The 14,160-nt window shown below is 43.9% G+C and overlaps 1 protein-coding gene across 3 annotated transcripts in view; it reads left to right on the top strand.

The window, feature by feature from the left end:
- Positions 1-2,747: 2,747 nt before the first annotated feature.
- Positions 2,748-14,160, top strand: part of SEC23B (SEC23 homolog B, COPII coat complex component) — a 38,792-nt gene continuing 27,379 nt past the window's right edge. Inside the window, exons 1-9 of one of the 3 annotated variants that reach the window (XM_082431662.1) lie at positions 2,748-3,220; positions 5,533-5,756; positions 6,933-6,990; positions 9,577-9,663; positions 11,351-11,587; positions 11,711-11,796; positions 12,726-12,870; positions 13,287-13,445; positions 13,808-13,923. In XM_082431662.1, coding sequence (XP_082287788.1) covers positions 5,536-5,756; positions 6,933-6,990; positions 9,577-9,663; positions 11,351-11,587; positions 11,711-11,796; positions 12,726-12,870; positions 13,287-13,445; positions 13,808-13,923 — 1,109 coding nt within the window. In that variant the 5' untranslated portion in view covers positions 2,748-3,220; positions 5,533-5,535. Of the gene's footprint in view, positions 3,221-5,532; positions 5,757-6,932; positions 6,991-9,576; positions 9,664-11,350; positions 11,588-11,710; positions 11,797-12,725; positions 12,871-13,286; positions 13,446-13,807; positions 13,924-14,160 lie in introns of those variants that run through there. The other 2 variants (XM_082431663.1, XM_082431664.1) reach the window with 2 other exon arrangements.

Raw genomic sequence — 14,160 nt, 5'->3', positions numbered from 1 at the left:
ACCACATCTCTATAAAGTTATCAGTGGAGAAGCCAGTGACCTAAATCTGCTCAACAACCTTACCCTTGTTTACTGTGCTTTTCCTGGTGACTTCCCATAACTGACTCCCCACCCTCAATATCCTCTTTTGTCTTTAGCTGAGGATGGTTTTTAAGGTGAGGACTTAAAACATTTTGGCAAGTTACTCATTTTCCCTAGGTCTCTCCCATGTATACATGTTACTAAATTTCCGTTTCATTTTCTCCTGTTAATCTGTCTCATGTCGATCTAATTCTTAGGCCAGCCAGAAGAACCTAGAAAGAAGGAGGAAATTTTCTTCCTTCCCAATGCCTATCAAGATAACTACACAGTCACATAAATCAACTATTCCTAAAATTCACTATTCCTAAAATTAGGAAATTAAACTTCTAATACATTAATGTGCTAGATTAAAAAAAATCCTTCTTACAGTAATTTCTAGTACTAGGAATCCAGGTTCAAATAAGTCAAGCAAATTTTTGGCAAATGATTTTTTCTTAATGTTTGGTTAAAAAAAAAAAACAGCTATGTCTTTCTGTAAAAGAGAAGAATAAATCTGACTCCACATTGGATCTGTTTCTTTACTTTAACCTTTGTATTCTATTTCTTTTGCTTCAAGTTAATCACTAAAGGGATGTTGCCTACAGCTTAAAGTATACATAATGGCCAAACTCGAGGAATTCTGCCTCCCATGCCTGAGTGTTAAGCTAAAATACCTTTGTTTAGCTCACAGGAAACATCCTGACCAGGCCCCCCTGTGAATGGCTGCAGGAAAAAGGAAATTAACACATCCCCTCCTGAGTCTGGCTGGAACTGAGGCAGGAGGTAAATAGGCCCCAGGCTAAACAGTTTCTCCCCTGCGGACAGAAACTCCATAATAGCAGAAACTCCATAAAAGCAGGATGATGGAGGAGGCTGGGCCCTGCCCAGATAAGAGATAAAAGACCACATATTCCTCATTCTCAAAGTCAAGGAGACCTCCCCGACTGCACATGTGCAGAAAGGCTCCTTGGAGGTCTAAAAGGGAGGGGGCGCCTCCTAGTATGTGACGTCAACTACCTATAGGCCTCTTCACTAGAATCCATCTTGGCTAAGAGATGCGCACCCACACAGGTGAGGACCCTGAGATGTACCAAATTCGGTCTCAGAACCAGGCAAAGCAAGATGATTGGTCAGAAGAAACCATGAAGAAATGCCCCATAAAAGTGATTCAGACTGCCACGAGGGCGTGACTCCCTCTCTGAGCCCGCCCGTGTGGCTCTCCACATGTACTGTACCCTTTTCCTTTTTTTTTTTTTTAAATTATTTATTTATTTATTTATTTATTTAATTAATTAATTTATGGCTGTGTTGGGTCTTCGTTTCTGTGCGAGGGCTTTCTCCAGTTGCGGCAAGTGGGGGCCACTCTTCATCGCGGTGCGCGGGCCTCTCACTGTCGCGGCCTCTCCCGTTGCGCAGCACAGGCTCCAGACGCGCAGGCTCAGTAATTGTGGCTCACGGGCCTAGTTGCTCCGCGGCATGTGGGATCTTTCCAGACCAGGGCTCGAACCCGTGCCCCCTGCATTGGCAGGCGGATTCTCAACCACTGCGCCCAGGGAAGCCCCCCCCCCCCCCCCCCTTTTCCTTCTTAATAAACACTTGCTTCACTACTTTCCGTCTCTATGTAGAAGTTCATTTCTACACAGCTGACGGGCCGGGGCCTTGTCCCTGGTGGTCTAGTGGCTGGGATTCAGCGCTCTCACTGCCACGGCCTGACTTCAATCTCTGGCGGGGAACCGAAATCCTGCTTCAAGCCGCTGCAGGCCGAGGCCACCCGAGGTCAGAACCAGGCTCCTGTGTCTGCGACTTTCCGAATAGAGTCGCTAGTCCTTGCCCCAACTCATCTCTCAATTGGCCTGTTGTGCGGCAAGCAGCACCAGCTTGGACTTGGTAACATTTTCTCACTGTGAAGTATGATACAAATGTGTATTGTATCTTAATTGAGTGTGTCTCTTTACTGAGAGAATAATTGATTTGAACTTCCTGAACTTATACTAGTTTAAGTATTAAAAAACCTACTATTACGCTTACATAACGCTTTAGATACACGAAAAGTGTAAACTTGTTCAATAAAACTGAACCATTATTCGACAAATTTTTGTATTAACAGCAATTAATTTCATAGCAATCGACTTAAAACTAATTTCTATGATTTGTTAGTCACTTAAAACTTTGTACTAATATTAAATTGAGCTAATTAATTCTTGGACGCCTTGATATGCTTTAAGCATACTTTTAAGTTTATATAATTTTGCTTATTTTTGTATGCTACAGACGGGCTATATCTCTGGGTCAGATTAATAAACGTGCTCAGTTTTGCCACTTATAAGAAGGGGTAAAACGGCCATGGTGGCTGTAGAAAGCCGTGCTCTATGCAGTTTGGTGTTTTGTTAGTCTCTTAAAATGTTTGACTACGACAGTTCCCAATTATTCACCTTCTCATGGAAGGATGACAGGGATCGAGAGGGATTAGCCTGTGCGCTAACGCCTGGCTCCGCAGAGAGCCGGAAGGCACCTGTGCGCGAACGAGGGAAGGAAACCCTGCAAGGTGAGGAAGAATAACTACACCTGTTTAACTGACAGGACTCCTGCGCGCATGCGTCCCCACGCTCAAGGCTCACGCTCCCTTAGCCTCGCCCCTTTCTACGCGCCGACACCTCCTTCCGGCCAGCTTCGGTTTCCTCAGCGAGGAGCCCCGCCCTCTTCCGGGGCCACACGTCAACGTTCTCGCTTCCCGGTAACTAAGGCGATGAAAGGGACTTCCCACTGAAGCGAGCGGACGTCTTATTGGAGTAGGGCGAGCTCCTGAGGCGCGCTGGCTGCGCCTAGGAAACAGTTCCCTAGGCGCCGGTGTTTCGTGAAGCAGAAAGGTTTAGAGGTGAACGTGGAGAAACGTGTATTCTGAGTAATTGTGATTTTGAAGAGCCAACCACGTCTGTCTTGCCCTGTTCCAAGATGGCGGCGCAGCCTTTCTAGGTTCCTTGCTTCCGCTCGCCCGCCGGGGAGGCGCTCTTTGATTGGCCAGCGGACGGCGCCGTGGCGTGACGCACAGGGCGCTAACCAATCGGCTTAGGGCTGAGCTGGACTTGGCGGTAGGAACTGGAGCCCGGCGTTTGCAGCGGTGGGTGCGTACGGCTGCGGCCAGGTGAGCGGCTCCGGCTAGGTGAGTGGGGAGCACAGGTTATGAGAGGCCGAGGGCCGGGACCGGAGTCTCTGCTAGGGGCTGGTGGGTTCCTCCTGGGGCGAGGCCTTTTCCCGGCGGTCAGAGGAGCTGAAGGGCCCGAAGACCCAGGGGTCTGCTGAGAGTGACGTGGTCCCGGCCAGGTGGGGCGGTCGGCTGGCCGGATTCTGGCGCAGGATCCCTCGGAGTCGCGGGGGACGGAAGGACCCAACATCCAGTTTACAGTTGAGGAACTCGAGATTCAGGTTAAATGACTTATGCTTCGTGACAGAGCCGGAGCTAGAACCCAGGTCTTTGGGCTCCCTTTAAGGATTAAACCTTGCTTTACCTTAGTTGTGTCCTGAAAAGTCATGCCTTAAGGTGGAATGAATGGTACAGATTTTTTTTTTTTTTTGGCAGATACGTCTACAGGTTCTTTACAGTTTTACTTATTCATTAATTCATTCATTCATTTGTTAACCTATTCTGAAAGCCTTCCCTTTTGAAAATATGGTGTTAGTGGTAGACCCTTGTCTCTAGAAAAATGCACCTTGGCTCATGCACACAATTTTGCATGCAGTTTCAGAGGACTTATTGACCCTGTGAAGTCCCCTGTTGGCTATCTGCCCAGAGTTAAGAATCCATGCTCTTGAGGGAGTGAGCGGAAGAGGCAGTGGGAAATGGAGAGCGCAGGTTTTAATATGTGGATGCCTGAGGACATGGGATGGAGATAGTGCCTTAAATAATGAACTGTTTTGAGAAGGAAAACAGCCACTTAATGAAGTCTGCCGAGGTGCTTGCTGAGAATTGGGATGTTAGAACTTGCTTTCATTCCCACTTGAATTACCCTTTACTAGCCAGGAAGCTGCAGAAGTGTTTTCTGTGTACACAGAGCTACAGTTTCCCGTTTTTGCCAGAGATAACAAATAGATGCCTTAGAGTTTCAGTTGGAACAAACATTTGGAATTTTTGTGGTCCGCGTTGTGTGTAATAGAGTAATTCATTTGCATTTATAGCCCTGTGTTCCCTTAGTCCAAATTAACAGTATGGCACTTCTCAAAATAGCTTGGAGACAATCGTTATTCAGCATTGCGTAAGTGAGCACTAGAGGCCACTTATATAACAGAGTTTTTTTTTTTTTTATTAATATTTATCTATTTTTGGCTGTGTTGGGTCTTTGTTGCTGCGCGCCGGCTTTCTCTAGTTGCGGTGAGCGGGGGCTACTCTTCGTCGCTGTGCGCGAGCTTCTTGTTGTGGTGGCTTCTCTTGTTGCGGAGCACGGGCTCTAGGTGCGTGGGCTTCAGCAGTTGTGGCACGCAGGCTCAGTAGTTGTGGCTCACGGGCTTAGTTCCTCCGCGGCATGTGGGATCTTCCCGGACCAGGGCTCGAACCCGTGTCCCCTGCATTGGCAGGCGGATTCTTAACCACTGAGCCACCAGGGAAGCCCTATAATAGATTCTTTAATTTGCCTTTTTCCCATTGTTCTTGAGAGTTTTGTTCCCTTGAACCCTAATAGCTGAAGTGTGTGTTAGCCTAGATTTTAGAATGTAAACAGGATGTAAACAATTGGCATTATCTGGGTTTGAAAAATGTACTTAGTCTGAATGGCTGTTTTAGTAACTGGAATCTTCCAAGGCCTGAGCATAAGCGACTGTGGTGAGGGGACAGGAGCTGGTGAGGAACTACTTAGCATAATAGCAAGTGTGCCTTTGTAATATTGGTGATCCCAAGTAGAAGTACCTTGGCTAAGAACTGGTAGCTGCTCTCGTTTTGAATAGGATTCGCTCTTCAGTATCCAGTTCTTTTCTCCATAATTAACAACGGAAGGAGGGAAAGGGCACAAAACCAAGATCTCTTGGAATGTAAATTATAATACAGTATTTACTCGAATAGAGCAAGGAGGAAAGGGGGTCAGGGAGGAAGGTAGCTGGATGCTGAAACAGGGTTTGAGACTTAACCCTTGAGCACGGGGCTGAAATTGGCTTGGCTGAGATGATATGTGATCTAAGAGGAGATTTAAATTACTGTTATTCATCTACATGCAGCTTAGAGATGACCAAATGATTGTAAACCTCCCGCCCCTTTTATTTTTTTTAAGGGCTAGAAAGGAGGGTTGAGAAAGGAATGGGAGAGGTAGCTGTGAAGTTAATTGGCTCTTGTGGGTCAGAGAGAAGTGAGATGTTGTCATCCTCCAGTGACAGGTTCTTCCAGACTAAGTGTTTAAGAAACGTGGCGTTAGGCGGTCATCTTTTTTTGAAGTTCAGTTGAGAATTTCACATACAATTGAACTTTATCTTTAGTTTTTCTTTTTTTAGACAATGGCAACATACCTGGAATTCATTCAGCAGAATGAAGAACGCGATGGCGTGCGTTTTAGTTGGAATGTGTGGCCTTCCAGCCGTCTCGAGGCTACAAGAATGGTTGTTCCCCTGGCTTGTATCCTTACTCCTTTGAAAGAACGTCCAGACCTGCCGCCTGTACAGTATGAACCAGTGCTTTGCAGCAGGCCAACTTGCAAAGCCATTCTCAATCCACTTTGGTATGAATTCTTTTAAAAACTAGTAAAAATGATGAATACAGTAAATTATGACTTTCCCGTGATTCTCCTAAAAGTGACTCAGTTGGGCAAGATGTCAAATTTGAGATGAGTAGTAAATGGTGAGAGTCTTAGGTGATGAATGCTTGTGGAAATCTCCCTGGCCTGATATTCCAGATAGAATTAGAACTTATGGGAATGAGGTGGAGGTAGAGGGAAAGGATTTGTAATTTCTTGTTTTTCTGATTTTCAGTTTGCTTTTGCCTTAACTGTTAATCTTATTGATGCCTTTTAAAGCATTTTCCAAAAAAAATCCAAAAGCTTTAGAGAGTTTTGTTGTACCTGCCTGGTATGGTGGTGCTGTATGGCAGGAAGAGGTAATAGGCAGAAGAAATTTGAACTCTTGATGATTTTATTGTTAAATGCAACTTTTTTGTGCCTGAAATAGTGACCTGTGAAACCTGTCTTAAATGTGGGCACTCTTTGAAAGAATTTTTAAACAAGTGAAGAGTGTCATAAACGCTCTTTAAAAGATAAAATTTTTATATGAGGGAACATTTTTTACTTCATTCTCCTTGCTCTTACTTGGTGTGCCCATGTATAAAGTGATGCTGCTCTTTTAAAATAATAGCTGATCGTTAATTTTCTAAACGTAGAAAGGGGGAGAAAGCAACTATAAAGCATTATCTTGAACCAGTTCTAGGAAGTGTATCAACCCAGAAGCATTCTGCTCAACTTCTTCAAGTGAACGAAGTGTGGTTAAAGTCTGAGTTGTTTTTCCTATGTGTTAAATGTCCTTTTAGTATTAAAATTTCATAGTTTCATATATTTGAACAATAAAGACATTAGAAAAATCATAAAGACTATGTTTAGATAACAGGGCAAAAGGAAATAACCTATAATTTTTATAACTCATGAACTTCTAAATATTATCTAGGAAATCGGAAAAGAGCAAAAAGGATTTAGTAGTTGTTCATTGTTGCTGCTTGAAGGAACCTTTCGGTGCACTCAGCAGCCAGAACTCTAGCTGCAGAGAATGTGTTGCATACCTTCATCCATTGAGGCACCCACACAGGAACACACACCCGTGTGATTTACTGAACAAGAAGTTTACACTTAAATGCTTTCTACCTTAAAAATGAAAACGGTATCTGGTTGTAATATTTATTTTTCTCACAGTCAGGTTGATTATCGAGCAAAGCTTTGGGCTTGTAATTTCTGTTTCCAAAGAAATCAGGTATGTGAACTGTAATTATTTTACAAGTATTTCCTGTGTTTCAATTTAGTTGTCCTACTCTGAAAAAAATTAAGTGAGGTTGAATTTGTGTCTGCCTTGGCACAGGACACCTGTCAAGGTGATATTTCTTAAGCCTAATATTGAATGTTGAACATATGTGATTTTTGTTTTGAATGGTCATTCAGTTTCATTATATGAGTCTTTGTCTTTGCTGTGGAGGGGACATAGATTTCCTTTTTTTTTTTTTTTTTAAATAGGTTTTCTGTAAGCACTGAGTATGTTACCCTAGAAAACAGATAAGGTGTTTATATCACATTTGACTTCAGTTTATTCTAATTGGATAGTGTGCATTACTGGATTTTCATTTTCTGATCTTTCTAACTTTTAGGGTCAAGTTGATCTTGTTTTGATTTAAACATTTTTAACTACTAAACTAGGAGCTCACAACGATGAGAGAGACTTTTCTTTGAAATTAACTGTGCCTATGGAGGAAATGTTCTAAAAGTGGATTATGGTGATTATTGCACCGTTCTGTGCATTTACTAAAAATCGTTGAATTGTACATTTAAAATGGGTGAATTTTATGGTATATAAACTATACCTCAATAAAGCTGTTAGAAAATAATTATGCCCAACATAATATATAGTGCTCTAGCAGATCTTAAGATATTAATAACATCCACTTGTTTATTCTTACATTTGGTCATAATTGATTAACAGTCTCATTCTTAGGTAGCACACACTGAGTCCAGTGGTGAAGAGACCAGTGTGCAGTTGATGACTTTTAAGTGTAGTCTTGGGAGTTAGAAGCAGATACCATACAAGATTTATCTCCGTGGGCGATTCAGAAGTATATGCAGATCTTAAAAACATTCCTACACCCTATTATATTCAGAATTGATGTCTGTTTAATGTAATTTATTGTTAAAATTATAAGGCATCTAAAGTCAATGTCAACAGAGTAAAAGTCCAACCCATAGAATGGGTGAAAATATTTGCAAATCATGTGTCTGATAAGGGATTAATATTCAGAATATATAGAGAACTCCTAATACTCAACAACAGGAAAGCCCAACTCAGAAATGGACAATGGACTTGAATAGATATTTCTCCAAAGACGATAGACAGATGACCAATAAGCACATAAAAAGATACTCATCGTCACTAATCATTAATGATGTTTACCAAATGGTCCAGCATTCCCACTTCTGGATATATACCCAAAAGAACTGAAAGCAGGGTCTTGAAGAGATACTTAAACACTCATGTTCCTAGCAGTATTATTCACAATAGCTAAAACATTGCGACTGATCCGAGTGTCTGCTGACGGGTGAATGGATAAGCAGATGTGGTCTGTATGTTCAATGAAATATTAATAGCCTTAAAATGCAAGGTGTCCTGACTTATGCTACAACGTGATCGAACCTTAATGATATTACCGAGTGAAATAAGCCAGTCACAAAAGACAAATATTGTATGATCCCCCTTGTATGAGGTACTCGGAGCAGTCAAATTCATAGAGGCAGAAGGTAGAGAGGTGGTTGCCAGGGGCTGGGTGGGGGTGATGGGGAGTTACTGTTTAATAGGTTCAGAGTTTCAGTTTTGCAAGATGAAAAAAGTTCTGGAGATGGATGGTGGAAATGGGTGCACAACATTATGAGTGTATTTAAGACCACTGAACTGTACACTGAAAAAAGATTAAGATGGTAAAATTTACCACGATTTTTAAAGATTGGGGAAAAAAATCAGTGTACAAGCTACAAATTTAAAATGTTTGTAGAGAAAAAATGAAAGGAAACACCTATGACATTATGTTAAGCACCAAAAAGCAGGTTGCAAAATTGTGTGTATAAGGTGATCTCAGCTGTGCTTAAGTAGAAAAAGTGTGGAAGGAAATACACTGAGAGGTTGACAGTAGCTGCCTCCAGGTGACAGGAGCACGGGGGGTTTGTATCTTTTATCTTATATTTTTCTTGTACTGGCCAGTTTTTCTACAGTGAACATGTATTACTTTATTGATAGCAGCTAGAGTAGTAAACCCAAATAAAAGCTTTAGTCTTCCATGTAGATTATTGATGAGACAGCTAAAATTTCAGCCCTTAATTTGCAGGGCAACAATTTTCAAATGGTTTTTAATAGTGTGTGTTTTAATGATTTAGAAGTTACAAGATAACCTAAAACTGCATTAAGAAAAAGTTCCAATGTGATATAGATATAGAGCGGGGTTATAGATTTTAAATTCTGATTAAAGAATGATTGATTGATTGATTGCTGCCCCAGGTCTTAGTTGCAGCATGCAGGATCTTTAGTTGCGGCATGAGAACTTTTAGTTGCAGCATGCATGCGGGATCTTGTTCCCCGATCAGGGATTGAACCTGGACCCCCTGCATTGGGAGCACACAGTCTTACCCAGTGGACCACCAGGGAAGTCCCTTAAATTCTGATTTTTGTATTTTAGTAACATGTTCTACATTTTGTGCTTTCAGAATTAATATGTGATCATTAACTATTTTTATAAATGGAAAATAAAAGGCATAATATATCTTTCAGCCCTCATGAAACATTGCTTTGTTTTCTTCTCTACAGTTTCCTCCAGCTTATGCAGGCATATCTGAGGTGAATCAGCCTGCTGAATTGATGCCCCAGTTTTCTACAGTTGAGTACGTGATACAGGTAATTGTTTGCTGCGCACTTAAGGAGCAGTGTTAAATTGAGCTTCTTTTTTTTTTTAACTTTGTGTTTGTTTATTTATTTATTTATGGCTGTATTGGGTCTTCGTTTCTGTGTGAGGGCTTTCTCTAGTTGCGGCAAGTGGGGGCCACTCTTCATCGCGGTGCGCGGGCCTCTCACTGTCGCGGCCTCTCCCGTTGCGCAGCACAGGCTCCAGACGCGCAGGCTCAGTAATTGTGGCTCACGGGCCTAGTTGCTCCGCGGCATGTGGGATCCTCCCAGACCAGGGCTCGAACCCGTGTCCCCTGCATTGGCAGGCAGATTCTCAACCACTGAGCCACCAGGGAAGCCCGAATTGAGCTTCTTTTGAAATACTTTGTCTTCTGTGTCTCTTGCCTGTCTGGACGATTTAAAGCTGTGAGGCCCACAGGATCCTGAACATTAGGTCATGGCACGTGTGCACGTGTTGGCATTGTTTTCCCGTCTCCATAGAAGGCTACCAAAAAGGTAGCACTGATTCAGTTCAAAATCCACCCTCCACAGCCTTGTCCATCTCAGTTGATGGTACCCCATCTTCTAGCTGTTCAGCTTAGAAATCTTAGATTCATCCTTGACGTCTCTCTTTTTCTCACATCCCATATCTAATCCGTTAGGAAATCCCATGCAGTCGATATTCATGCTTGATCCAGAATCCAGCCACTTCTTTCTCCCCACAGCTCCTGTCCTGGGCCAGCCCCCGCCTCTCACTTGAATTATTGGGGCAGTCTCTTAGCTCTTCGCCCTGACTTTACCCTTGCTCACTTATATTTTATTCTTCACCCAGCAGCCAGGGTAACTCTTTAAAAACATCACATTAGGTCTGTGTTCAGAAACCTCCAGTGGCGAAAATGGATCTCTTTTCACCTGGAGTAATAGACGGTCTTCAGAGTTCTGTGTGAGCTGGCTGTGTTACCCCTCTGACCTCAGCTTCTTTTAGGGTCCTCGTTCAGCCAAATGGGCCTCCTTGACTTTGCTCAAGCGTGCTGGGAACAGATGTGCCCCTGGGCCTTTGCTCTGGCTTTTCCTCAGGCTAGAGCTTTCTCCCTTGTATCTGTATTGCTCCCTCCCTCTCCTCCAGGTTTTTGCTCAAATGTTATTTTCTTAATAAGGCTGCCCTGACCTCCCATTTAATGGTGGAGCCTCCCTGCCACCCCCTCACCGCCCCCCCCGCCCCAATGCCCGGCTTTCACAATCCCTCCCCCTTTCTCCGTTCCGGAAAGTTAGCTCCTGAGGCAGGCAGGGATCTCTGGCCTTTTGGTTCGCTGATGTATTGCAGGACCTGGAGCAATGCCTGGCGTTCAAAAATGTGAAATAAATAGTTGGATATAAAATAGTCTTTACATCTAGTTTGTTTTGATAAAACTTGTCGTTTAATGAGGTAAGTAGAGGTTTGTTTCGATGTTCTTATCCCTGACAGTCGGTATAAATAAAGACTTGTTACTTACATACCTGTTTTGCTTTTTTTTTTTTGGCTGAGCCATGTGGCTTGGAAGATCTTGGTTCCCCGACCAGGGATTGAACCTGGGCCCCGACAGTGAAAGCATGGAGTCCTAACTACTGGACCGCCAGGGAACTCCCTTGTTTTGCTTTAAAAAGAGCTGGTTATGTCTATTTGTATATTGATCATTGCGCTGTTTTTCTTTGCATAAAGCGAGGTGCTCAGTCCCCTCTGATCTTTCTCTACGTGGTGGACACATGCCTGGAAGAAGACGACCTCCAAGCACTCAAGGAATCCCTGCAGATGTCCCTGAGTCTCCTTCCTCCGGATGCGCTGGTGGGCTTGATCACGTTTGGGAGGATGGTGCAGGTCCATGAGCTCAGCTGTGAGGGGATTTCCAAGAGTTATGTCTTCCGGGGGACGAAGGATTTAACTGCAAAGCAGATACAGGTTAGTGCCTTGCTTGTCCCCAAGCAGGACCAGGGATGTTTCTTAAAAATTCATTAGGAAAAAGGGAAAAAAATGTCATTCACTTGTAGTGTTAAGGGAAATGAGTCTTTTTGGTTTGTGTAGGACATGCTGGGCCTGACCAAGCCTGCCGTGCCCGCGCACCCAGCGCGCCCGGCACAGCCGCAGGAGCACCCTTCCATTTCCAGCAGGTGAGCTTGGACGTGCACACGCACGGCGGCGGCCCTGGGCGCGAGGGAGGGACAGCGGGAGGGCTTCTGTTTTTTATTGTTAGAGGGGAAAAAAAGACTCAGCCTAACCAGTATTTAATGTTTAATGACAAACATGACAAGTCAGTGTACGTTTAAAATTTATAACTAAGTTAATATATAAATATATATATATACACACACATACACGTGGGGCAGATTTGCTCAAAATATTTTTCCTGTTAGAGTTGTATCATCACAGAGGTTTTGAGACCACCGTACGCAGTCATTCCCCTCTTCTTAGATACATGGCTCTTGTCCTTTTTGATTCTTAAGTAAAGCTGGGGAAACTGAAAAGGCTCCTGTTGAGTGTCCTTTAACAAACCTGAGATCGGGCACTTCGTTCACATGGCCCGCTGTGCTCCTAGGGCTGCCCAGGGCTGGGTTAACAGTCGGCAAACGTGATAAGATGCTTTGCTGACGTGCCTGGCACAGCCTCTTCTCTAAGAAACCGGTGTTCCTCCCTGTATGACTCCCAAGGTTCAAGAGAAACGCAAATGGGGTCTTCAGAACGATGAAGATTGTCCACGTCCATGAACCTTACATGGACTGAGTTCATGTTAGCATGTCTTTAGGGTTTTTTTGCTGCTTAAAATTTAATTAAACTGATTTGCTTCTATTTGAAATTGGTTTTTTTTCCACGCTACATATGCAGGTTGCTATATACTAGGCTTTAGATGACATTCCTGAATAAAATTGCTTTGAGTTTTTTTGTGTTTGTAGTTAGAGACAACTTTGAAGGAAAAAAAAAACTGCAAGTTTTTTCTACTCACTGATACTTATTTTGAAGAGCAGTAACTATGTGTCGTGCAGGCTGAAGACCAGAGTACTTTATTAAGTCAGGCTTGACGTGTCCATTCAAAATCATGCAGATTTCTGCAGCCCATTCACAAGATCGACATGAACCTCACTGATCTTCTTGGGGAGCTGCAGAGGGACCCATGGCCCGTACCTCAGGGGAAGAGACCGTTGCGATCCACTGGCGTTGCTTTGTCCATTGCTGTTGGCTTGTTGGAGGTAACTCAGAATTTACTGGGACCTATCGGACCACACAAGCTTTCTCACAGAAGGTGTGTTTGTTGGCCTTGTCTGAAAAATCAGCTGTGACCGCAGTCAGCTGGCAGTGTTAATTTATCAGAACGTGGTTCAGTGATTATTATTATCCACACTGAAGGAGCCCTCGGTGTTTTGAAAATACAAAGTTTTCATGAGAAACACAAGGCCATTAGGGCACCAGGATCACAGTAAATAAAAGTGCGCCAGACCCTCAGGTTGGAAGAGAGAAGCTGCTTCTCGGCAGCGTCATCTGCGTTTTGCTGCAGTATCATCAGTAGTCACCACAGCTGAGGACAACTCACGTTCGGAGCACTTCTGTGGGAAACATGCTTGGGGTGGGCTGTATGTTCCTAAAATGCTGCCACTTACTGCTTTAGGGCACTTTTCCAAACACGGGAGCCAGGATTATGCTGTTTATTGGGGGTCCCCCTACCCAAGGACCTGGCATGGTGGTTGGAGATGAACTAAAGGTTCCTATTCGCTCCTGGCACGATATTGAGAAAGATAACGCCCGCTTCATGAAAAAGGCAACCAAGGTAGGTGCTCCTGGCTCAAGGCTGTAAGTGTGGTCACCCAGGTGGGGTTTAGGCTGCCCTGGAGTGACAGCTGCTCTGCTGAGGCCATGCTTTGTGGTCAGTGAGTTCCTCTTGCTGAGGTGTCCTCCCAGATCTCGGCTGATGTTAAGTATCTGTCCCAGTTCTGAGACCTTGGTTAGAGTGGGTGGCCCTAAAACTGCTAAAAGTGTTTTGAGACTGAAAACTGCAGTTTTATTTTATTTGGATGTTATGAAAGAGACTGTCTGCATATTCCTCTCCTTGATCACCTCCCTTTGGTGTGGTAAGGCATGCCTAGTGAGTGGTGCTGCTGTTCCGTAAAGGTAATTTTCCTCTCTCTGCAGCACTATGAGATGCTTGCTAACCGGGCTGCTGCAAACGGTCACTGCGTTGATATTTACGCTTGTGCCCTTGATCAGACTGGACTTCTGGAGATGAAGTGCTGCACAAACCTTACTGGGTATGTGGACAGTGAACCCCTGGGGAAAGTGAGAGTGCTTATTCTAAGGAATGAGACGTGAGTGATGGAACCGTGGGAATGGCCAAGGCTGGCTCAGATGAGCGTTCAGGTGGCTCTGGGCTACGGTTTCGGTGCCTGGGGAGGGTGTGTGGGCCTCTTGGAGGAAGAAGCTGTGATCAGGAGGTCAGGGTTCACTGTGAACTTGTCGTGGCAGAGTAACTTCATTTCTTAGAGTTG

Source organism: Balaenoptera physalus, assembly GCF_965194825.1.
Source record: "Balaenoptera physalus genome assembly, chromosome: 16".
Taxonomy (NCBI): Eukaryota; Metazoa; Chordata; class Mammalia; order Artiodactyla; family Balaenopteridae; genus Balaenoptera; species Balaenoptera physalus.
Note: the sequence above shows the minus strand (reverse complement) of the source record. Positions and strands in the feature narration are given on the sequence as shown.